We start from the raw sequence: 25799 nt of genomic DNA, 5'->3' as shown, positions 1-25799 counted from the left end.
CTGAAATCTATCTTGAATAAAACAACCTAAGTTATACCCGGCTCCAGACTTTCTATTTACAACAGTGTGCAATTGTTCGTACTCTGCCATTCATGTATCTGGAGTCTGTTTCAGATGATGGATATGTTTCAGATGTGGGACCTGGTGAATTGTACTACATACCGGCACGTGATTGGAGACACACCGGCGTCAGCAGGTGAGCAGTGTGGCCTGGGTGCGGAGTGTCGGCACTCTCTCTCCCTGTCCTTCTCTTCTTTTCTCGGTGTCTCTCTCCTCCTCTCTGTATGTCTATCTCTCTCTCCCCCTCTCTATACGTCTATCTCTCTCTCTCAACGACTTTACACCAGGTCAGAGGAGGTGTTAATTTCTTGCTGCTAATGCACTTTATCACATGTTTTGTGGTCTTATGGCTGATCCGGCTGGTCGTTGAGAATGTTGTTGCAGCTTTTTGCACGGGAACGCCTACTCTGCATCTCATTAGCAATAGTTGTAGGGGTCATCTGTGGCAATGATTTTTGCGGCTGCTTTCACAGGTAAACTGATGCTATGGGCTGTTAGCACCAGCTTGTGAATGGGGTGATACATTTATTACAACTTTTGCTGCGAAAAAGTGCTGATAACACAGTGGTAACTACTTGAGAATATGCCCGAACAATTTAAACAGAAAAAGTGTGTGTTTTTCTCCTCAGCTTTGATTGCTCTTTGCCTCCAAACTGCATCACTTTTGTGACTAATTGATAAACTACATCTCAAGGAGTTGACTAATACAGGAGGCTGCCAGTTTAATTAAGCTAAATGAAGCTGTTGCTGGGCCCAGTCTGCACTGCACTTTAAAGGCAACCCATGCTGCCTATACTCTCAAGTGGTACTTATCCCCTGGCTATTGGGGCACAGCCTTCCCTCTGCTCTCCATGGAACACGTGTCAGTACTCAGTAGAGCTTTCTTTTATTATAACAGAATTATGGCAAATTTGTGATTCCATAAACACAATTTGCAAGAAAGATTTTCCTTTCTCAATAAACAAGTCATAACACTTAAACAGACTTTCAATGACTTCTATTGTACAACTGCTCACCAAGCTACAACTTACAACGAATAACAGATTATTATTATTAATCACACAGGCGAAACCTTATGCACTTACCAGTGCTTGTTTATAATGAATTTACAAACACAGGTTCTGAGGAACTCTGGATTGACAATTATTATTCAGAGTGCTCTAGCAGCAAGACAATTGAAGACATATCTCATACTCAAAACGTGTAGGGCAGCACAAAGCAAAGAACATTTCAAGGACCACTGGATGGGCACCAGTTTAAAAGTATTGTAGTGACCCATGGGAAGTGAAAGCGTCTTAGCCGTGTATAAAAATATGCTTTTATACATTAATAAGGATTAACCAAAGAGTACCTTGAAACCTCACAAGGCAAGGACTGAAATCCTAAAAGCCATTTTTACTGTAGGTCCAGCAACATTTTCCATAGGACATACCTAGGTATGATTAAACTATTTCATTTTCTGTCTACCCCTAGCAAAGGCATTCAAAGTTATTTCTTAAGTATTGTCATCAATTTATTTCAATCATGAAATCAGAATTTTGTTAACTTTAGTGCAAATGTAACTCTGCAAAAATCTACTTTTAGGCTTCCAGAGCCCCAAATGTTGTGAAACCAATACTGCCACTCATTACACCACCAAAGCTGGAATACATATACTTGGAAGGACAGTTAACAACCCTGCCTCAGAAAACAATGTCCTGAGTAAGAGGGCAAAAAGGATGGGGGTGTTACCTGCTGACATCTTAGCAGAATTTATATATTTGGGAGTGGAAAGAAATAGTTGGCTGAATAAAAGGACAGTATTAGCACTACCTCTTTTGACTGCAAGATGTTAGGTAAAGTTTCTTCTATTCAGTCTAAAGACCCTCCTAGTTAGCCGTTACTCTTTTCTCATCTAAATGGAGGAGTTACCAAAGAGCTGACAATGGGTCTACATGGTGGACAAAGGGCTCTTCCGTAATGAAGGAGGGGATCCTGGGTCATTTTACAATACGCTAAGCATAAATGCTCCAAAAGGAGATAGCGGCTCGGAAAACAACAGTTAGAGTTGGGGGGGCAAACAAATATTGGGAGAGAAATGTTCTAGACACTCAGAGGGTTCAGGGATTATTCATGCTACCGTTTTCCATGGGATATCATCATTTAGCGAAGTCTTGTAGGTGGATAGATGATAGATCCAATGTTGTTTCTTTTCAAAGAGGCGTCCTTCTGTGTTGTCTCCAGTATTTTCTAATTGCTCAATGATACACCATGTTAAATCCTTGGGTGTATGGCCTAAAGTGGTCTGTTAGATTTGTTCTGTTTCTTTTGCATCTTATATTATTGCGATAATTGCATATTTGGGTTTTTTGTTTTCCTTGTTGTCATGCCAACATATTTCAGAGGACAACTACAGACTATTAGATATTATTATTATTATTATTGCATTTATTGAGCGCACAGCTACCCCGAGGTTTCCCGGCGCTTGCCTTGGGAACCCGTCCTGGATTTTCCCTGTGAGATAGCGCCTACAGGGCATCCCCAAGGTGAAAGTCAGGCATCCCGCCGCAGGGGGGCCGTTGTGGAGATTAAGCAAGCTTAATGCCCAGAGTTGCAGAGTGAGAACCCATGATTAGAGCAGGCACCGAAGCGAGAATTATCAAGTCCGTGGACATTTGAGCTCAAGACCCTGCCGCGTCGGGAATTGAACCCTGGTCCCGGGTCTGACCTCAGCTTCCGGGTTCTGCCTGCTCTACACCGTGAGCCACACTTCTCCACAGATAGAGTAAATTCACAGTGTTGCAATAAGTGGGTTTTTGCAACGTCCATATTTTCTCTATGAAGCAAATCCCAATGGGAGCTGTCCCCCAGTGCACCGCTTTATGAGTACCCGTAGGTATAAGTAAGTTCAAACAAACACAAAGTTCATTCCAAATAAATTTGTAATGGTAATTGTCACTTTTTCATTGCAATGTCGTAACTTTCATTCGTACAATGAGAGTGCTCTTCAAACGTAAATAAATACGTCCACAATGTTTCTTTCTACATTCCTATGCATTTTGGGCTTATCCAGCCCTTCACCAGGGGTATTATTAGAAACGTAGTGTTGACACGCCGTAAACTGCAAGTTCCCACATGTTTTTCCAGGTTCCAGTTCCAAGGTCTTTGTGGTTTTTGTTAAATGGCAGACACTACTGGTACCACAGGCATAGTCGGCTGTGATCTCTGGTAGACACTACATATTACGTACTGTAGTCCTTCCTTCATTCCTCTTGGTCCATGGTCTGCTCTTCACCAGGTTGTTGTTTAAATGTATTGCTTTTTGAATCAAAACAAGGGTTTGTCCCATTTGAGGTTCCCATTTTCTATAATGCGCCAGTTTCATTTGACACATTTTTTAACTTCATTGGAAACAGTGTTGTAAGTTAATACACATGTTCATAAGATGTTTTCATTGTTCTTGTTTGATGGTTCTAAGAGGCGTTCTCTGTTTTGATATTTTGATCTTTTGTAAGCTTTTTTGATAATTTTTCTTGGATAGCTGTGATCTTTTAGATTTGTTTTCAGGTCTTCCTACTGTGTGATGAAGCCAGTTTTCTTGGAGCAGTTCCTTCCAAGTCTGAGAAACTGGACACAAGGGAGGTTGAATCTGACAGCACCACTTTAACCGCAAAAATAACCTGCTCTGCTGAAATCAGGAGTAGCAGCACACCCTAGAAACATTTGGTGACCCAGGTGGGAACCCTATGAAGAAGCATGTCACCTACTAGGTAGGTGAGTGAAGGTTCTTTTGCAAAACCTTAGGGTTTCTTAGGCAGTACAGACACTTGATACAATCAACCTAAATTAGGAGAGAGATGTTTGTATAATAATAAAGAAGACAAGTTATTTGTGTTTATTATAATACACACAACTCAGGACTTCTCGAGGTTAATGCATAAACTGCAGACAGGACAGCTCGGAAACAGAGGTGCAATCCCAGCTTACTGTTGCCAGCTGATTCAGGAATCCTTCTTTTTAGGGATTTATCTGACACTTGTGGGGGATACTGGGCTTCTTCTCAAAGGCCTAAGCAGCCTAGAGAAACACTCTGGTACAGATGGCTTAGTGCTGAAAGCAATCATCGTCATACCACTGTAACAAACAGACAAAGAAATTATGCCCCATTGGAAAATGGGATAGGATGCTATCTCTAGCAAGAAAGCACTACCTAAAATATTCATACCAAAAAAAATGGCCCCCATATTTCATTAAACACTTTCAGCTGATCATTTAATTTGAATATCACCTTCTCGTAGGATCCCCTGTAAGCCGTGGTTAATGCCCATCCTTCCGCTGATGGTGAGTTGGCGGATTTCCAGTACCTCAGGACACAAATTGTAGCCAATATCAAAGGGGTGTCAAGCTAGCATTTTTATTACGACCAGATTACTTTCACAGTTTGTCACATGCAGGAGAGCTAGATCTAGGGAAGGCTGGATTTATAGGTCTGTGGCATTTTGAAGAGTATCCCACACTGATGACTAATAAGATTCGACCACCGGGCAACCCCAAAACATGTGTGTTGTGTCCTGACGGATATGTCCACATTGCCAGCAACAGGAAGATGCAGCTAAATGTGCCCTTTGGAGCTGAAAGAATGGACAATATTAACCGTGCTTCTCTTAGTCTGTAAGTCATGAAGGAAAAGGAGTCTGTGTCAGTCAGGGAAGCTGAGGGATGGTGTTTCCGGTGCTTAAACAGGAGGGTCGTTATGGGCTTCAAGTATATACCATCTATGAGGGTGATAAGTTTTTTTTGGGACATTCCCCATTTGGATAGACACTTGTGTAGTATGGAGTCACCTAGGGCCTGGGGATTTTCAGTAGAATTATAGCTTTTAATTGATATTAACGTAGATAGTGTGTTTGTTCCAGATGGTATTCCTGTTGTAGGTCAGCAAAAGCTAACTAAGTGATTGTGAAAAATCTGATTGTCCAGTGTTCTGATGCCCTTCCCAGACCACAGGGGTCACCCGAGTAGGAGTGGACGAAAATCTTTTGTTCAAGGGTTCTATGACCTGCTTCCCAGTTCTTCAAAGTACTTTGAAGTAATGAATTGCTTCATGCCATTAGCACTATGGTCTTTTTATACACTACAGAAATGTGTTTGAGTGCTTCATGTATGTGTTTCTCTAGAAGCAGTCAATCAGGAGTTTCATAGGTGGGCTGGAAGTAGTAGATACACTGGGGGAGGTGAATCACTGCATGATCTCTCTCACAAATGGGGAGAGTGAGTCCTTCAGAAGTGGTGTTTGCATTGAGCTTTGCTGATGAGAGTCTTGGAATAGCTCCCTGCCAAATGTGTTGCCTGATATGAGAATCTAAATGGTGCACTTTTGATAGGTGGATGGGAACTGGCAGCGTGTCAAAGACATAATTAAAGCATGGGGCTGCAAACATCTTGATAGTTTTGACCCTTCCCCACAGTGAAAGTTGTGAATGCTGCATGTCATCTGTAAGAGAGTCGATGTTGTGAGATACCAAGCGAAATGGGTTAACCTGAATAGAGAGTCCAGGATATTTCACATCCATCAAAACTGTAGGCCATTCAGGCTGTACACAGTTGTGATTGTGGTCATAGAGAGGGCCTCACTGTTGGACCAGTTGATTTGGTAGCTGCTGAAGGTTGAGAAACAATCAACGAACTTCATTACACCTGAGACAGAGATTGCAGGAGTAGATAGAGTTAGTAACATATCATCGGCATAAAGTATTAGCTTCATGTCCCCATTTGGCATTGGTATTTCTTCCACTGCTGATGATTTGTGCATGGCTATTGCCAGTGGTTCTAAAGTCAAAATAAAAATCAGGGGGAGAGCGAGCACCCTCGACTCGTCCCCCTGCCTCTGTTCTCGGGAGAAGCTGTTGCAGATGATTAAGGCTGTTGGTGTATGATATGCTTTTCACATATGATACAGCCATCAGAGCCATGTAGAGCCCATCGCAGGCTGAGAAGTTTCATATTGTTCAAAAAAGTATTCAGCGGAGAGACATCGCCACTACAAAGTGTGATAGTATGCAGATACTTTTTACCACAAACATTTATTGAAATGCTAATCTTTCATCCCAGTTACAGTGCAACTTTGCCCTGTCTTCACCTTTTACACCCATAGAAGGAGATCTAATTATATTAAACTGTAGCAGACAGGCTTCTATTACTGAGCCCAAGTTGACAAACACTTCCTAAAGAGCAGAAGGTGAAGAACTCACAACTTAGAAATAATATTTTCCTTTGAATAGCTAGAATGGTGAGTGAAGTCAGCCAGGCTTAGATGTGATGTGAATTTAATAAACAAACCTAATATTGAATTCTATTTGGCTATTTTGGTCCCTCTTCTCTTAGACTCAAGAAACGCTATTGATAGCAGACTTGACCTTGTTGAAAACTAGGGCTATCCCATGAGAATACATGTGGAACTCTGTAACGTTTCCCTAGTCCGTGAGTGATATGCTAATTCAGTCCAAATATTTTCTTTGAATTAAGGGACTTATAGTTTTTTCTATTCCAATATAAAACAGGGCTACAAGTCCCAAGATTTAAAGAAAAAATCTGGTCTGAAGTAACACATCAAGCATGGGCTTGGGATCCCTGGAAGTTATGCATCCGGTATTTTGTGATATTACTTCTCCAGTGTCAATTCTTTAAAAATTTGAGTTGTTGTATTTAACTGTTTTGAATTAGTTAGCAAGCATAATAAGTTGTGATACAGAAAACATTTTAACATTATTAAGGAAATAAGTACCACCACAAAACAACATCAAGAATAGATAACACAGAAAAACAACCAGTACTCACGAGTGGAGTCCTACCGATACTGTTCAAGTACAGTAGCAGACCCTTAGAATGGTAAATTGTTGGTTGAAGATTTGGGTTGGGACAAACCCATCGTCTGTTCAAGTCATCACCGTTCAGGGAGCATCTGTGGCTAAAAGCAATACAATGATAATGGTTATGAAATTATAATGCATAACACTTAATGTTTTGTACGTATATATTATCTTATGTAGTGGAAACACCGCCTAACCAGCTTTCATGGCAATATGCATGCAGAAATCAAAATCATTCATGCAGCTAACAAGACCAATGACTTAATTTCAACAATGTAAAAAGATTAACAACAGGATATTCTTAAAACAAGGTATATAGGATGGAAATAAGGGATTAAGCCATAAAATTGAGGATAAGACTCGTCCTTGAGTTTCCAGCAGCAACGCCCTGTTTATAGTGGGAATCAAATAAATATCAGCGGGATGTGAAAAAAATATTTATGCATTCTTGAATAATTTTAAGATACAGACATAACATAAGTTTGTGACTGAATATATATACATAATCAGTGATGTCATCAGTGATGTCACTGACCATGTTATAAATGACGTAATATGTGACATCATCAGCAGTGGATTGCGGGTGCGCGAGTTACAGTTAGTACAACTAACTAAAACGGAGGAATTTTAATGGTTTTGTACGAGTGAAATGTCCAGGTAACTATAACACCTCTAAAACCTATGTTTTTTCCAGTAAATTTATAAGGTTTTTTAAATGCTAATCCTAAATATAACATGTCTGAAACCTTTGATTTTTTCAGTGAATTTCAAAGGTTTTTTAAATGATAATTCCTAACTATAACAGGCCTGAAATCTATGTTTTTTTCAGTGAATTTCAAAGGTTTTTTTAAATGACAATTTTAAATGTATTAATTGTTATATTTATTTTTTATACTGATTTACAAAAAAAAATGTAACTATTTATTTTTGGATATTTTATTTTTTAAATTACATTTTGATTACATTATACATTACACAATATAATTTCTCAGAATGAATTACTTTAGTTTAAATACTTTGCAAATAGGCAATAGACTTTTAATTACAGTAGTTAAAGTTGTTGCAATGGGCAACACAATTTCAAACACAATGCAACATTGAGCTCAATAGGAATTTCTAGTTAAATGCAATTAGTTACTTTATGGATTACTTTTCTAACCACAGTACTGGATCCTAGATTCAGTCCTTGGACATCTCCTGTAAACAGTTGAGTAAAAGCGTTTTGGTTACAGTAGTGATTTTTATAAATTATTATTCTATTCTAAAAGTTGACACTTAGAAACTTTTTCACATAGAATCACCAATGTTATCCGATGGGAGGTAATTTACTTAGCAGGTAAATAGTGTTATCATTACTTTTTCTCACTCAGTGGTGGATCCTGTATCCAGCACTGGTGCATCTCCTGTAAACAGTTAAAAGAATGTGTTTAAGTCATACACGCGATTTTTAGGGAATATTTGTAGTTTGTGAAAATAGACACTTAGAAACTTTTCTGGTGAAAACCAGATATGGATTCCTATGGACAGAAATACAAGTTACTGATAGTATGGTTAGAATTTCTTTTGAGGGTCAGTGCAGGGCTTAAAGATGCAGCACTGGGTTGTCTCCTAATAACAGGTGAGTAAATCGTTATACGTAGTTCGGTTGATTTTCGAGGAATATTTTAAAGTTGCAAAACTCCACACTTAGAATAATATCCAAGTGAAACCAGTCAATCTTAGTTTATGGAAGGAAATTAAAGTTACTGGTAAGTACAGTTAGAATTACTGTTCAGGATCAGTACTGGGCTTAAAGATGCAGCACTGAGGTCTCTCCTGATAACAGATGAGTAAATCGGAATTCGTAGTTTGGCTGATTTTACTTCGGTACAGTATATATAGAGCCACTTTCTTACACCATCCCCTCCCTTCACCACTGTCTAAACACGCCCTGTGGCGAGATTGAGTCCCTTTGAATCCTGCGGGTCCCTAGTGTCAAACTAGCCCACTAGGTACCTCCAATAGGCGCCACAGAGCTGTGTTGCAGAGAGGTGTAAAAAGGGGCGTGGCCTCTGAACACCTGTCTGCAACGCAGCTCCCTGGCGCATACTGAAGATACCTGTTGGGCTATTTGGCCCTCAGGGACCCTCAGTATTGAAAGAGAATTAATTCCCCAACTTAAAACACGCCACGGGGCTCGTTTGCACAGTGGTGATGGAAGGGGGTGTGGCCTGAGGTAATATGTCTGCTTACACACCCTGTGGCATGTTTTAAGGTAGCTATTTAATTCCTCCTCAATCTTGTGGGACCCTTGGGGCCAAATAGCCCACCAAGTACCTCCTGTATGCGCCAGGGGGCTGCATTGCATAGAGGAGAAGTATTCCTCATAGGTCAGTCCAGGGATACAGGAGATTGTTGATAGGGGATCCAACTGAGTTTCAGAATTGCTTAGAACTGGTAAGAGCCCCTACAGTAGAGGGTCCCAGTCGGCTCCCTGCATCCTTCAGGAGCCGGCATTTCTTTTTCACATGGGGAGCAGCTAACATGCTGCTCCCCATGTGGAAAACCAATCTGCTTTGCTATTTGGAAGAGAGAGCAGGTTATGTTATGTTATATATAAATAAAGAAATCGTAAATAATACGTTCTTATATAGCGCCTTTCACCATAAGGTCTCAAAGCGCTTGCTTTGGGAACCCGTCCTGGCTTTTCCCAGCGAGATAACCCCTACTGGGCATCCCCAAGGTGAAAGCCAGGCATCCCATCGCGGTGGGGCCGTAGTGGAGATTAAGCAAGCTATTGCCCAGAGTTGCAGAGTGTGAACCCATGATTCGAGTAGGCACCTAGGCGAGAATTATCGAGTCCGTGGACATTTTGAGCTCAAGACCCTGCCGTGTCGGGGATTGAACCCTGGTCCCGGGTCTGACCTCTGCGTCCAGGTCTGCCTCCTCTAACCGGTGAGCCACACTTCCATATATATGTATGTTTCACTTAATTGGGACAGAATTATTTGTATTCTTTTGGCAGCTGAACATCCCTTGCAAGCACCAATGTCAGTCCTGGGTGGGTTCCATACATTTATTAGAATAACAGTGATTTTATGGAGTAGAACTGTTCCTCTGTAGCCTAAGCACCGGAATTTCTACGTCCCCAAATGAGCGCAATCCCCTAACTATTCCCCTACTCATCTATCCAACTGACTAACACCATCCGTTTCATAATGATTGTACTCCTTAATCCCCAAATTGTCTTACCTCTCAAACCCTAGCCCTATCCCTTTATGCCATCCATCCCATTGAACAACTTTGCTTCCTCCACCACAAATTCAATTCAGTACTGCTTTATAAAGCAAATGTCTACCCCACATGGTTTTCCCAGCTCTAGCCGAGAAAAAAACAGTAGAGCAGACAAAGATTTAGAAGCACTTGGTCTTGAGCATATACCTCAACATAGCTCAAGAGTTGCATAGGCAGAGATTGAGTCACAGGGAGTTCCATAATATCGACCCCAGAAAGGCAAAGAACCACCCTTCCTGTCTTGCCAGATTGGTGTTACCCGACTAGAGCTCCCACTTAGGGATATAGGGATAGATCAGAGATAGTATGCATACAATATCAGCCTGATCCATGCTTAATATTTGTAGCAAAAAGCCTTATACTTCATTTGTTTTTCTATTGGGAACCCATGCATTCATCAAAGATATTAGGAGACTGAAGCACTACGAGAACACATTGCCCTAATTCAGTCTAAAGGCTAATAAAGCCTGCACAATCGTTTTTAAGTATGCAAAGGTAGGAATCAGAAACTTTCTTAAACATCTGAGCTAATGTATGAACATAACTTCTAAGTAGTGTTGGGCTCAAAGAGGAGCCTTGGGGAGCCCCACGGTGTAGTCTATCCATTGTAGATGTGTAAGGTTTTGCAATAACTTGAAAAGACCTCTCTTCCAGAATCCAGCATAAAGCAAGTCCTTGGACCCCAATACTCGCTAATCTGTTGAGGAGCACACAATGTGAAACAGTGTTGAATGCAGTTCTTAAATCAGGAAGGATCAGAGCGACAGCTCGGCCTTTGTCCAACTCCTTCCTAGGATGTTCAGTGATGCCTTGAAGCACTGTTTCCCTGCTGTGCTCAGGTCAAAATCTGGATTAAGTAAGATGCAGTACATTATTGGCTTCCAGATATGTGGAGTGCTGGTCATTAAAATGCTTCTTAACGATGTTGGTATACAGAGAAAGTAGAGAACAAGGGGGATAGTTGGCCAAGTCAGATCCCACCAGATTGCCATTATAAATAGTGCTAGTACCATTACATGCTTCCATGCCCTAGGAAACTTGCCACAAGCAAGGGAAATGTTCAGGAGATCAATTAATATTAGGGAAAGCATACCACTTACTGTGCTAATATCATCCGGATGTAGAAGGTCTACAAAATATCCTGACTTAATAGCCTTGGATAAAGCCAGAAAGTAAATCTATCTGTAGGGGCAGCAGTTACAATGCTTTTATTATCTTGAATTATGTAACTATCAGAGGTGGAATAGATGGTTGTTACCTTATTACAGAAAGATTCTGCCAATAATTGCAAATATTTTGAGAGGGTTGAGGTGATCCATTACAAACATGTGCAGGTCTAAAGGCCCTACGGTAGATTCTAGTGGCCACCTTCAGCCTTAGTGTGTCTTCTATTATATAGAGCTGCACCAAATGTGCTCCAATCTATTGCAATCCTTTTTAAGGGCTCCAAACACATCCTTAACCACTGGGCAGGAGTTCACTTCAGTGCTGGATTGCAGTGGAAGTACTGACTTCAAGTTGTAATGAATCCAATGATAGCTGAACTCACAATAATACATTTGTTATTGTTATTGTTAACTTAGTTTTCCATAGCGCCAACTCACCTACAGGTCTCTAGGCGCTCAAGACCAGATAACAAACAACAGTGAATGAGGACAAGAGAGAGGCAGAAGGCCTATAATACAACTTGTTTAGATGAGCCGAGTGCCTCCCTAAATAAGAAGGTTTTTAACAGCTTCCTGAAACGCAGGAGATTCACTTCTTTACGAAGTGATTCTGGTAAATTGTTCCAGATCTGTGGAACCAGAACCGAAAAAGATCGTAATAAGGGCAGACCAGAAGCTGGGACAGAAGCTGGGACTCGGCAGACCTCAAGACTCACTTGGGGGTATACACCTCCAAGCGTTCTTTAATATAGGCAGGGGCTTGCCCATTGATAGCCTTGTGGGCCGTGCATAGGCTCTTAAACTCCACCCTCTGCTCAATGGGAAGCCAATGTAGCTTGAGCAGTAAAGGAGAGGCGTGAGATCTTCTAGGTAGCTTGAAGATCAAACGCGCCGCATCATTCAGGACCACCTGCAATCTGTTGGTCAGGATTTTAGGCAGACCTAGGTAGAGGGCGTTCCCATAATCCAGCCTCGAAACGATAGTAGCAGAAACCACCATACGGAGTGCGGAAAAGGAAAGAAGAGGGGCCAACTTTCGCAGCTGTCTGATCAAACCAGTACACATCCCTACTACTGAGGAGATCTGACTGGCCATTGACAACTCATTGTCAATCTTGATACCGAGACGTTTTACTTTATCACACGGTGTCGGTGAGGGACCTAATTCCTGGGGCCAATAAAGGTCACTCCAGGGTGAGGCTAAAGTGGAGACCACCAAAACCTCAGTTTTTTCCGGATTTATTTTCAACAGGTTTGCCGTCATCCAGCCAACCGTATGTCTGAGAATGTTCTGGGCACTAGTTTGCGCCAGGATCGTGTTGTCAATACTCAGTAGCAACTGGGTGTCGTCAGCGTAGTTGAATACACGACAACCCATGTTCGCTAGAGAGTCAATCAGCGGTTGGAGGTAGAGGTTGAAAAGTAGTGGGGATAATGCGGAGCCCTGAGGGACTCCGCATTCCAGGGTAGCCACCTCAGAGATGGCATCCCCTATTTGAATCCTCTGGGTCCTGCCAGTCAGAGGGGATTGAAGCCATTGATGGACCCGACCCTTAAAAATCTGCTTTTGTTGCCATAATCAGTTTTTTATATGATTTAAGTGAGATTTTATATTGTTCCCGATCTGTCCCGTCTTTAGTTCTCCTCCTGGTCCTTTCTATGAGGCGGAGTTTCTTTTTGTGGTCCCTCAGAAGCGGGCACCTTTTACTACTCCTTTTGCTTTTTGTTGTCTCTCAGGTGCTATCTGGTCGATCGCCAGACTCAGATTCCGCGTTATATCCTTATAGTCCTGTTCTAAGTCTCCATTTGAGACTAATGATTGGACACGATCAGGAAGGCTACTGGTCAAGGATTGTGGATCCACTTTTGTCCATTGCCGGACTTTTTCAGTTTTGGCGGTTTTTGGGACGAATAGCTTGCAATAGGGATCTCAAAGTTCACCAAGTAATGGTGCGACCAAATACAGGGTACAATGTCCACAAGGTTTACCTTTGGGTCTGAAGTTCAAATAAGATCTAAGGTGTGCCCCTTAACATGAGTGGGGGCATCTACAAGCTGTGTAATACCCAGTGAGGACATAGTATTCTCCAGATGTCTAGTTGGCAGGTCTTTCTGAGCTTTATCCCAATGCATATTAAAATCCCCGGTTACCACTCTGGGTCCTGCCAGTCCGAAAGGATTGAAGCCATTGATGGACCCGACCCCTTATCCCAAAAGCGGCCAATCTGTCCAATAGCAGGGAATGGCTGACAGTATCCAACGCCGCCGATAGGTCTAAGAGTATCAGGACGCTCGGTTTCTTACTGTCAGCCATACCTCTCAGCTCATCCAGCACCGAGAACATCACCAACTCGGTGCTGTGGTGTGCATGAAACCCCGCCTGGCGCTCCTGGAGTAGGTGGTGTGACTCCAGGAATAAGGAGAGGGACTTCAGCACATGTTGCTCTAGGACCTTGGACAGGAAGGGCAGTTGGGATATCGGCCAGTAGTTTTTTAAAATGGTCGGGTCGGCTCCAGGCTTCTTTAACAGAGGCTTGACACGATCCTCCTTGAGACTCGATGGTAAATGGCAGGTCTCCATTGAGCTGTTGAGAAGGGAGATAATATGGTCTTCCAAGATAGGACGCGCCAAACGAAAGACCCTAGGGGGACACGGGTCCACCAGGGAGCCTGACTTTGTGTTGTTCATAAGCTGCTCAAGACTTAGAGAGTCTATCTGAGGAAGCTTAGAAATATATGCTTCCGAGGAGATTTGAGCTTCCTGTAACGGAGAAGGGTCCTTCAGGGCACTGTTCTCTTATCTCAGAAAGGATAATCTCCACCTTCTCAAGAAAGAAGCTTTGAAAGCTAGCAACAGTTATTGTTGTTTCCATCATTTCTGTTTTTTTACTCAACTCAGTTAAGATTTTAAACGTTTCCTTCTGAATGTTCTCGGCTTGACTTATACGGGTTTCATAAATATCTGCTTTTGTTGCCATAATCAGTTTTTTATATGACTTAAGTGAGATTTTATATTGTTCCCGATCTGTCCCGTCTTTAGTTCTCCTCCAGGTCCTTTCTAGGAGGCGGAGTTTCTTTTTGTGGTCCCTCAGAAGCGGGCACCTTTTACTGCTCCTTTTGCTTTTTGTTGTCTCTCAGGTGCTATCTGGTCAATCGCCAGACTCAGATTCCGCGTTATATCCTTATAGTCCTGTTCTAAGTCTCCATTTGAGACTAATGATTGGACACGATCAGGAAGGCTACTGGTCAAGGATTGTGAATCCACTTTTGTCCATTGCCGGACTTTTTCAGTTTTGGCGGTTTTTGGGACGAATAGCTTGCAATAGGGATCTCAAAGTTCACCAAGTAATGGTCCGACCAAATACAGGGTACAATGTCCACAAGGTTTACCTTTGGGTCTGAAGTCCAAATAAGATCTAAGGTGTGCCCCTTAACATGAGTGGGGGCATCTACAAGCTGTGTAATACCCAGTGAGGACATAGTATTTTCCAGATGTCTAGTTGGCAGGACTTTCTGAGCTTTATCCCAATGCATATTAAAATCACTGGTTACCACAATTTTTTGGTATCTTGTACATAAATCAGACATGATCGGGGCAAATAAGTAATTGAATACTGAAGTGGAGTTTGGGGGGCGGTAAACGGTAAAGATCACTAGACATGAATTATTCAAAGTGATCTTCACTCCAAGTATGTTGGCTAGTTCTACGGTCTCAGCAGCTATTTTGAAAGCTTTTAGATCTTTTTTAACCAGAATTGCTACCCCCCCCCCGCCCTGGGCATTATCCGCGCGATTGTGCCATACCGCGTCATAGTCGTTGGGAAGGGCAGCTATAATGTTAGGCAGGGAATTTTCGCCCAACCATGTCTCCGTGAGAGTTAGAACATCAATATCCTTATCTTGAAGAAGAGTGAAAATTTCAAGATGGTGCTTTTGAAGAGAACTTGTGTTTAAGCTGGTTACTTTCAGAGAAAGTAGAACTGGTCCAAAACTAGCCCTGCATGGTCGGAGAATGTTCAGGTCATCTAGTTTAGTCATGATGGTGGGGTCTAACATCTGCCTACCAGTATCCAAATCTAGGAGATTTTTAGATGTGTCAAAACCACTTTATTCGATTATTTAAAATCATAAAAGTATGCTATACATATACAGAAACATTAAAAAATCTAATAAAGATCTGTTATATAGTATAAAAACACTAATCATAATCAATTAAAATGCGTGATCAATCGTGCTCATGTTTAAGCAGTTGATAGGGATACAATTTCTGTTATTGAGAGGATTCAATTTCTTGTACAGCTTTCTGTCTATCCCTCTTATTTCTAACAGACGCGGTGAGAAAGCTGGCAACACAAAACATAGTTACTGGGGATTCTAACAATTGTAAAAACATTAAAGCGGGTTTACACTGAATAAAATTCTTTTTTTTTAATAATGGGAAAATAAACCTTTTCCTTGCATCTTGGTACAATGGGCAGAAAAAGATAAAGTGCATAGTGTCTTGCGATGAAAAATCATCGCATTTGCATGGAGCAGCATCTTCAGGTCTACTCCAACCCTCCAAATCCCAAAGAACTGTGTGTATTTTGTTAAACCGCAATTTAGTCAGTAGCCATCTATGGAAAGAATTTGTCACTATGATCAGATACGGTGACATTGCAAGTGACTGGGTAACCAAAGCATGGCCCCTAACTGATGGTGTACATAGTTCTACTCCTTCCCGCTCTGCCTCCCTTAACTTGATGAAATTAGTTTTTACCCACTCAATTTCAGCCTTACAGAGAGATTCTGGGTTAGAAAAGATCTCTGGTCTCCCCATGTACATAGCTAACAGTTTTATGTTAGATAACCACTTGATTTTATTCATATTTTCTAACCTTATACAGTCCTTTAAGATCTTATGGTTTAGGGAGAGGTTCGAATTTAACCAGATTTTAATCCATAGCAGCATTGGGGCTATTTTAATTATGTCTGCTATGTAACCAATCCCCAATTCAAGATGGACCGAGTGGGAAGCAGTAGATTGCGGAAGGCCTAGGAGGGAGCATAGGAATTTGTTTTCTTCCATTTGAATAGCATCGGGTTTGATGTATCCCCATATTGCTGCCCCATTCCTTATGATGGTAATAGTCTTAGCTTTGTAGATTGTTAAAATTGCCTCAAAGGGTTTCCCCCCCAATCTTTTGGCAAAACCTAGCACTGCGGCGGAAGAATTTCTCGCCGAGTTTACCTTTAATAAAAGCTGAGGGGACCATAAACTCTTGTCATCGAAGACTACTCCCAAGTAGGTAAATACCTTCACTCTAGTGATTTCTTCACTACCACAGAAGAAGGTCTTAACTTTATTTTTTGTGGGCCCCAATGACATAACATGCGATTTACCGTTATTTACTACCAGATCCAGGCTTTTCATAAAATCCCCAAACGAATCCAGCAATCTTTGCAGGCCCAGTGGGGTCCTTGCCAGTAGGACAGCGTCATCCGCGTATAGGAGCACCGGAACCGGTGTGTCTCCCATACGCGGAATGTCCAGAGTCGCTGCTAGCAGGTTTACCTCCAGTGAATTTATATATAGCGTAAACAGCATAGGGGCCAAGATGCATCCCTGGCGCACCCCTCTACTGGACTTAAAACTGGACGTACATTTCCCCTCGTTCGTCATCCTGATTGAGGCGTTCAAGTCTTTATGCAATTCGGCCAGGAAATACACAAGGGGCCGATCAAGTCCCAGCTCCAGGAGCATTGTCCACAGCTTCGACCTATTAACTAGATCAAAAGCTGTGGACAAGTCCATGAAGCCCAGATAAATGGAGCCCCTGATAGCTTTGGTGTATTTAGCTATTATTAAGTGTAGGTTCAGACATTGGTCCTCCGTACTCCTCCCTGCTCTAAAGCCATATTAGGCATCTGACAGTATATTATTGTCGGAGACCCACCCTGTTATCCTTGCTAGAATAACCTTCCCCAGAATTTTTATAGAGGAATCCAGCAAGGATATGTGCCTATAACATCTAGGGTCAGCCCTTTGGCCCTTCTTGAACACCGCGATTATTGTTGACCGGGACCAGGATTTAGGGAATCCTACACAGGCTGAGGAATTAAAAACGTTAGTCAGGATGTTAGCCCAGTACAAATGGTTAGCCTTATACATGTCTGTGGGGACCCCATCTGGTCCTGGTGCCTTCCGCCCTGCAGAGTCTTCAATTGCTTTAACAACCTCCCCTAGGAAAAACCTAACTGGCTTGGCGGGAGGTTCTGAGGGTGGGGCCACAAAGATTTCTAACTCAAGATGGCTACCATATATCTTTTCAAAGTGGCTCAACCAGTCCTTCTCTGCAGTATTTGCTTCTAAGACTTTATTTTTGCTGTTAGAAAATAGGGGCGTATTAATAATAGACCAGAATTTTGCACTATCTTTTAAAGTAGCTTTATCCATAAGCTCAACCCAGGCATTGTGTTTGATTTCGTTTTTCCTTTCCTGTACTGCTTTTTTGTACTCACTTCTGAGCTGTGCGACCAAAGCTTTATTCCTTGGACGCTCCTGGAGGGTTTTTTTGAGGAGATTATGAGATTGAGTGCATTTGTGGTCAAACCAGCCCGAGAGCGAGTTATTTATGGCTGGTCGGCTTTTAGAGGTAAATTCTTTGGCCACTTGGGAGCAGATAGCTTCGTAGGAGGATATTACTTGCTCCCCAATAAAAAGGGGATCTCCACAGGTTTCTAAATCCTGAGCAGCCTTTGTAGTGATGATATTAAAGAACTCCTCTGGCATGACCTTACTCCAATTAAGCCTTCTCCCCTGATCTTTTGCTTTCACTTCAACTACCGCCGTAGATGGAGTGGATTTGTTTAAAAAAGAGAAACCATTTACCAGTTCAATTACCACTGGATTATGGTCGCTAAAAAATGAGGGTATAGCCTTATAAAAAACTACGTATTTTAAAAGTCCAGAGGAAAGAAATATGTAGTCAATTATTGTTTCACAATCCCTGCCTATAAATGTGGGAGCACAGGAACTTTTATCAAAAAACCCTGGTTCAAACAAATCATTGTTAGATAAGAGTTTCTCCAGTGCTTCCCCCTTACTTGTATGCTCAAAATGTTGCGGGGATGTGAAGTCAGGCCCATCATTATCAGTAATAAACAGTTTTGACTACATAGGTGCACATTAATTTTTTTTTAGATGAAAATACCTGTCGCCGACCAGAAGGCCTGGCCCCTGAGCCCGACCGAGCGCGGACGGGCGCAGAAGGGCTGGACTCTGGTGTGACTCCGGCGAGAGTCTGGAGAGCCCGCTGCGCGTGACCGCTGCGCGTGAACATGACCGTATTGAATGAGGGTCTAGCGTCCTTCTGACGACTAGACCATGAGCCAAGATGGCGCCGCCAGGCGTCCTTCCCTCCCTCAAAGATGTCCGCCAAAATGGGAAAGCTTGGAAAGGGGGCCCGCCGAAAAAGTGCAATTACAGTGCAGGCAAGTGGTCAATATTTAAAAACAGGGGAGAAGGCGCAAAATAATAATAAAAGAAATACAAAACGGGATAGTTAAAAAAAGTATCGCTAGAACCCTCACTATTTTACGCAATTCAGCGCTGCACGCTCTGCATGCATACTCGATTCACCAGTCAAGGTCTTTGCTTTGTTAATATACCCAGGTGTCTGTTTTTTTCTTTATTAGTACTGTCATTTACGTGCCATGATTATCAAACCATGAAAATGTTCCTCAATTAGAATCGGAAGTCACTAAAGGGATATTTCAGTTTGGTTCTAGTGACACAATGCCTTCCTGGTACATAGCCTTAAAACACGTGAAATAGCAATAATAGCTGAACATTTACACCATAGCACAGTCCACTGTCAAAATATCAATATTTTTTCTTAAAACAATGTTGCATTTAGGGTAATGTGCAAATTAGACTAACATTAATGTGTCATCTATTAGGGAACATTACCCTTCACTCACACAGTCTCTACCAGCGGTTATAACCTTTTGACTTCGGTGGACTCCACTTAATCATTAGTGGAACCCAGGGACCCCAATTGAATCATTATTAATGGATTCCATGAGCCCCAGAGAGTCATTACTGGAAGCCAGAGACCCCGGCCTAACCATTTTTGATAAGTATTGCCGATGATTCGAGCCACAAATCTATACACAAAAAACAGAAACAAGCATCCATCGAACAACACAAATTATATAATATTTTATTAATTAACAAACAAATATAAAAAAGGAATATACATTTTAATGGGAAGGCTGAAGCCTTTCTAAATTCAGTTGAGGCTACTCATTATCCATACTATGTTCTGTTTGATGCACTTGCACTACTTCCATGAATCAATCTGAAAATAGTAACTTAATGTTGTCCTCCAATTTCACATTTTCTCTTATTTATAGAACATTTTAAAATGTTCAATTTTACATTTTGCTTTTTTGTTTATATACACGTTATTAATCTGATGATAATATTTAATTTTCAAAGCAGTCACGGACCCCCGGAGTTGGTTTTGTAGACACCAGGGGTCCCCGGACCACACTTTAAGACTCTACTTTTTCAACACAACTGCATCAATAAGAAGTTAACATTAATAACTAGTAAAGGCCAAAGGCTAGGTGATTGCAATACACATTAGCCAAATGTTATGAAATATCCTTTTGTATTGTACATGTACAGAATAGAGAGTTTATCAAATTGAACTGCTATGAAACATTTTGGGTGGGTTTGGTAGGTTTACAGGGCGGATGATGCTATTGAAGTCTATAAGTGACATTTCACTTGTTTGGAAGTGCACCCCCCCCCCCAACAGGAAGGAGAATCGAGCAGTAAGGGGTCTCCAGAGACATGTTAATCATGTGATAATCTATCTATCTATCTATCTGGGTAAGTAACTTTTTTATTAACTGTGCGATTACTTAAAATCTTTACAGTATTAAACACATAAACAGCCTTCCCCCTGGAAAAATCCAGTGGTCAGCTTTAAAATAGCGCCATGGCTACACGGGCTCTATTTACTACTTTATGTCCATTTAAAACTTCAATTAAAAGAAATTGTTTTTTTGTTTTCTTTTTTTTTAAAGTTAAAATACTGGGTTAGCACCGCTTCACATTTTTGCACCTCTAGGGATCAATGGTTAAATAAGAATCCAACAGGGTAATTCTCTCTGTGATAATAATTGTCATTATGAAAAGTTCCTAATGTGCCCCCTGTTTGGCCCCAAGTTTAATTTCTAATTCCAGTGACCTTGCAAGAAGCCCCTGAATTAGGTGACGACTAACATGGTTAGGGCATCAGATAATTTTCATTGCAGAATGACTGGACCCCTGAGTTCTCTGGCCTTTTGATGGGAATCAAGTGCAATTCTAATTTGATGGATAAACTTGCCAACCCTGGCAAGTAAACAAGTTGTGGTTTCTGAAAAGCACCAGTCGAGGCATCTCTGCAGGTTCTGAGGCCCAAGTCCCTTAGGGCCGGGTGCAGCAAACGACGACGATCGCTGGCAGCTTTGAGCAGCAGCACAAAAGATGTAGCCAAGATTCTCTGTGGTAATTGCATAACCGGCAGGAGATGATGCTGTTAGTAAGTGCCCATTTTGGGTTAAAATCCAAAATCTTGAGGGCCAGGAGGTGCAAGTACAGAATTTTCTTTCTTGCTTGGGCTGAAAGTGAATCTTGCAAATATGGTTGAGCTTTCTCAGGTGTATATGACTTATCCAGGGCCAGTGTGAGAGAGTTGTACCGGAGTGATGAACGATCCAGTTCAGACGAGAAGATCTGGACTTGGCGCTTTACAGCTTGCGCCTAGGCAGAATAAGGAATTTCGTGAAGGGGCATGCTCTTTGCCTCGATTTTCAATAGGTCTATTGCTTGTTCCAATGAATGCCCTGAAAATACATTTTTGAAAATATTTGAGATTGTTTTCAGGGGGTTTCAGTACTCTGATGTAATATTTTATTAGGTCCCCCTGTAGTACCAAGTCCGGGCGCTTCAATCCTTTTTCCAGCCTTAGCCTGGTGTTCCTTGCTTGTGTAGGAGTTTGCAGCACGGTCTTGTAAGCTGTTATCTCGGCCGCATTGATGACTTTCTCAAGTGCTCCTGGGAAGTGACGATACATGATTGCGGGAATCAGTTTTGCCCTGAGTACAGTCAGCATGGGTTCTATAGATGGACTTATTAGTCAATGGCTTAGACGTCTGAGAGACAGGATTATTTTGTTAATTCTCAGTGTTAACTCCTTTATGTGTTTGGCTGCTGTGGCCCTCTCCGACACCCATATCCCCAGATAATTGTAGGATGTAGCTGTCCTGATTCAGTGCTCCCCCAAAGACCATGTTGCTTGTTTTTGTGAGGGTATTTACCAAAGATTACTATCGTGGTCTTGCTCTCATTGATCTGTAGGCTATTTTCCTTGTTGTATTTTGCAAGACTGTTTAATGCTCTTTGGAGCCCCATCCTGTATCAACCGCATATTGGAGAGTTCCCAAGGTCAACTTCCCCAATCTCGGAGGTACTAGGCTGGCTTCTTTCAGGGCTTGCCCCATGTTTGCAGTGTACAAGTTGAATAGTAGGGGGGGGGGGTGTTACGATTGTTGGACTTAATTTGACCTGTACCCATGTCCCCTCGTAGATGGCTTTTATTGCTTTTAGCAGTGTTACCGTGATCCCCCAAGATTCAAGTTTTACCCATAACCGTCTTCGATTGACTCGGTTGAAGGCCGTGGAGTAGTCTATGAAGCAGCAAAACAGGGGCAGCTTATTACTCAATACGGCTTGCTTTGAGAGGTGAGGGAGCGCTATGATGTTGTCCATGGTGGAACTATTAGCCCTAAAGCCAGTCTGAAAAGGCGGGAGAATACCGTTCTTGTCCACCCAGGCCTCTTAGTCCCTTAGTAATATGCGGGCATAAACCTTGGCTTCTATGGGCCCGATTCACAGAATGAACTTAAGACTCAATCCTAAACTTACTACTATTTTGGTATTCACAGAATGCACTTACTACTTTTGGGATTCACAGAATGAACTTACTACTTTTGGTATTCACAGAAGTTAAGATTTTGTCTTAAGTTTGTCTTAAGACAAACTTAAGACGGACTTAAGACAGACTTAAGACCGACTTAAGACAAACTTAAGACAAAATCCTAACTTCTGTGAATGCCAAAAGTAGTAAGTTCATTCTGTGAATACCAAAAGTAGTAAGTGCATTCTGTGAATCCCAAAAGTAGCAAGTGCATTCTGTGAATACCAAAATAGTAGTAAGTTTAGGATTGAGTCTTAAGTTCATTCTGTGAATCGGGCCCTATGCCAAGAAGGGCTATGAGCCTATAATTAGCAGGGTTTGTCTTGCCTGCTCCGTGTTTGCCCCTTCTCTGCAGTACTTGGCCCTCGGCGCGTGGACGACATGGGGCAGAAGAAGAAGAAGCAGCTCATGCCTTGGTGCTGGTATCCTTTGTCCGGTGCATGCGGCAGTAGGGGATCACGCGGGGTTCGTCCTATTGGGGCATGCAGAGTGGGCAGGGACTTTACTTGTGTGTGGGGGGTAGCGGTGCCGAATGAAGACACTGTCTTTGATGAGGGAGAGTCTCTTTGTTTTAGGGATAAGAAGAATCGCCACATTTAGCAGACTGCTAAGTGTAAGCTTGGTGTACTTACTGGTAGCAGCAAGTACGGACCTTGGAGTATGGCTGTTTAGGGTCTTCGTGGTTGCAGGAACATTGTGGGTCTTAAGGAGGCGAGCGCTTAAGGTGTCACCTGGTGAAAGGAGCAGAAACTGGGTAAGAATGCTGCAGGGTGTTGTAAGTTGTGGTCTCCGAGGTGCTTTGGAGATTAAGAACCTTGTGTATGTTGGTATTGGGTTGCTGTGTGGAAGGTGTTGGTCTTGAGATTGGTTGTTTTACCATATGTTCTCCTAACTCTCTTTCTTTTGCGGTTCTCAGCCAATCTAAGGGTTCTGGAGCAGGCTGTGGGCTTTGTGTGTTTTATGTGGTTCTTGGATGTAAGGCGTAAGGAGAAGTTGCTGGGTGGGTGCAAGAAGTGGGTTAAGTTTCAGGTGCTGGGCAAAGGAAAGCTCTTTTATGTGCAAGTGGTGCATGTGGCGCTGCTGTACATAGTGCACATAGTTTAGTGATTATTCAGACTTGGGCCTGCTGCAGTGTGTGCCCCTTAGTTTGTTCATGCGATAATGTATTTACATAAGTATGGCAGTGCATGTCACGTAGTTACCATTACATTTGGGACGGTTAAGGCTCCCAATTAATCCCATAGTGATGTTGGAGCAATATGGTACCTGCAAGTGCACTTGAATTATGCAACAGGAAAGGAGCTAATTATGTTGCAGGATTGACTAAATTATGGAGCACTACAAGGCACGTTATGCATCATTATGCGGTGCATTTTGTGATGGTATTGCTTCATTACTTTGTCATTTTTACATGTTAATACTGCATGGACAAAGGTTTTACACCATTAGTACCAGTTTAACACGTGAGTTCTACGTATTTGGTTTTGCTAATGGTATATATATTTATCCATATTTAATTTGGGTTTTGCGAAGAAATGAATTTCAAACTAATATATTTCCACATTTATGTAACCAACAAATGTGCTTCATGCTTTAATGATATGACCACTCACATATATGAAAACATGAACATTTTAGTATCAAGGTTGTGCATATCTACTGAAAATTCCTTTTTTAACCCCTTACCTTTCAATCTGCACAGCTATTGGTCAAGCAGTCATGATGGACAGTATTTAGAATCACTCCAAAGAATCCAGAAACTGTTTTTAACCACATTTAAAAATAGACTTAAAATAGTTTTCTGTCTGTATCTGCAAAAATTCGAAATTAGGGAGCCGTTGGTATTAAAGTAACGGTAGACCAGGAACACCTTTTCCTGAGGTTGGATACACGGTTAATAGAGCATTGGAGGTAGGGGTTAAAGTAACTTTTGCGCATGAATATTTGTTTCTATTTTGTAAGTTGGAGTCTTTGTAATTTGGGGCTCTTGTCTAGTGTCCCTGACAATTTTTTTTTTTTAGTGCTTTTCACTTCCGTAAAAAAAACACTTTTGCCTAATCTGCATGTCCTATAGTATAGGAAATAGTTGGGTGTAATATGTATACTGGGGACGTTTCTGTAGCCTTTCTGGGGGTGTTGTTTTGCGTAAGGTGTCCGATTGTTAAAATGCATGCAGGTTGGGCATAGTGTGTGTTGTGTATGACTGACTAATATCCACCACTGAGATTACTTTCATATTTCACCATACTAATTCACCACTAATCCTTTGTGGACTTCCGGAGTAGTGTGCTTCAACAACTCATCAGAGGTAACAAGCGCTATATAAATACAAACCTTTTTCCTCCTCTATCCTTCTGCTATCATTCCAACTCTAAATAACTGAATAACCTATCCACCGCTTAAAATGTTCTTGCATGTTTCACTATACTAATTCAACACTCATCCTCTGGGTCTCGTAGTAGCGTGCTACTCGCCTAAAAAGCGCTTCAACGCCTTATCAGGGGTAGAAAACGCTATATAAATGCAATTACAATTACAATTATATATTGGAAATAAAACCGAGCCTTTCCAGGATGTTGGTAAAATTGCTGTGAAGAATGAATGATTATATTGTGGGGTAAGTATGGATGCAAAAAAGGAAGGGGCGGCTTTAAAGACTTGGGGGAATACCATTTGGGCCAGAGGCCCCGTCTGTTCTTGTCGCCCTATTGTACCTTACAGTCTCCTCCACTGTATAAGTGACGGGCTGACTGGGCACTGTAGTTTATTTCTGCGAGCTCTGAGTTTTAATGGTTACAGCTGCCACCTGCGACCACTCTGAGCTGAGAGAGCCCATCTTGTTTGCTCCACTAGTGTACAGACCCTTCATGTACTGTTCCCACACGTTGCCTGCAACACTATTTTCCTTGTGCTGTCTTTTTCTTTATTTAGGGAAAACACTTTAAGCCAGTTCTTTTCTGTCCGCTGTCTTTTTAACTCCCAGACTTTCTTCTTATAAATGGCTCACAAGGCATGGATGGAGGACATCTGTGGCGAGTGGATACCTTTCTTTTTTTACCTTAATTGCCTTATTAAGGGCTTGTTTACTTTGTGTCAGGCTCCACAGTTTTTGACGTTCTGGCAAGGATTGATTTGAGTGTTGGCTGCTTCTTGATTTGTTGGTGTAGTTGGTTGGAGTTCTTCTGTAAATCCGTTATCGGTGTTTCCCAAAAATGTGTGATGTTCTTTATATCAGTCTCCCTTTTGGCTACATAATCCGACAGGCTATGACTAATGTTGGCTGTCCATTTTATTCTTTTGAGGGCTAGATGACGTTCGTCGCCTGTGGTTGCTCCAATTGTTTCCTGGGCTTCCACATGTTCCCGCTCCAGATTAAAGGAGGCGCAGAAAGGCCTGTGGTTGCTTTCGTCTCTGTAATCCACAGTGAAGTCGCATAG

At 41.9% G+C, this 25799-nt stretch overlaps 1 protein-coding gene across 2 annotated transcripts in view; it reads right to left on the bottom strand.

Moving 5' to 3' along the window:
• AGBL1 (AGBL carboxypeptidase 1) overlaps positions 1-25799 on the bottom strand; it is a 3462078-nt gene that overhangs the window by 1309314 nt on the left and 2126965 nt on the right. For both annotated transcript variants that reach the window (XM_086958112.1, XM_086958114.1), the window contains exon 19: positions 6877-7006. In XM_086958112.1, the coding sequence (XP_086814238.1) occupies positions 6877-7006 (130 nt within the window). The remainder of the gene's footprint in view (positions 1-6876; positions 7007-25799) is intronic.

This window comes from Lissotriton vulgaris, chromosome 2_1, assembly GCF_964263255.1.
Source record: "Lissotriton vulgaris chromosome 2_1, aLisVul1.2, whole genome shotgun sequence".
Classification (NCBI taxonomy): domain Eukaryota; kingdom Metazoa; phylum Chordata; class Amphibia; order Caudata; family Salamandridae; genus Lissotriton; species Lissotriton vulgaris.
This window is presented reverse-complemented; position numbering and strand designations above follow the sequence as displayed.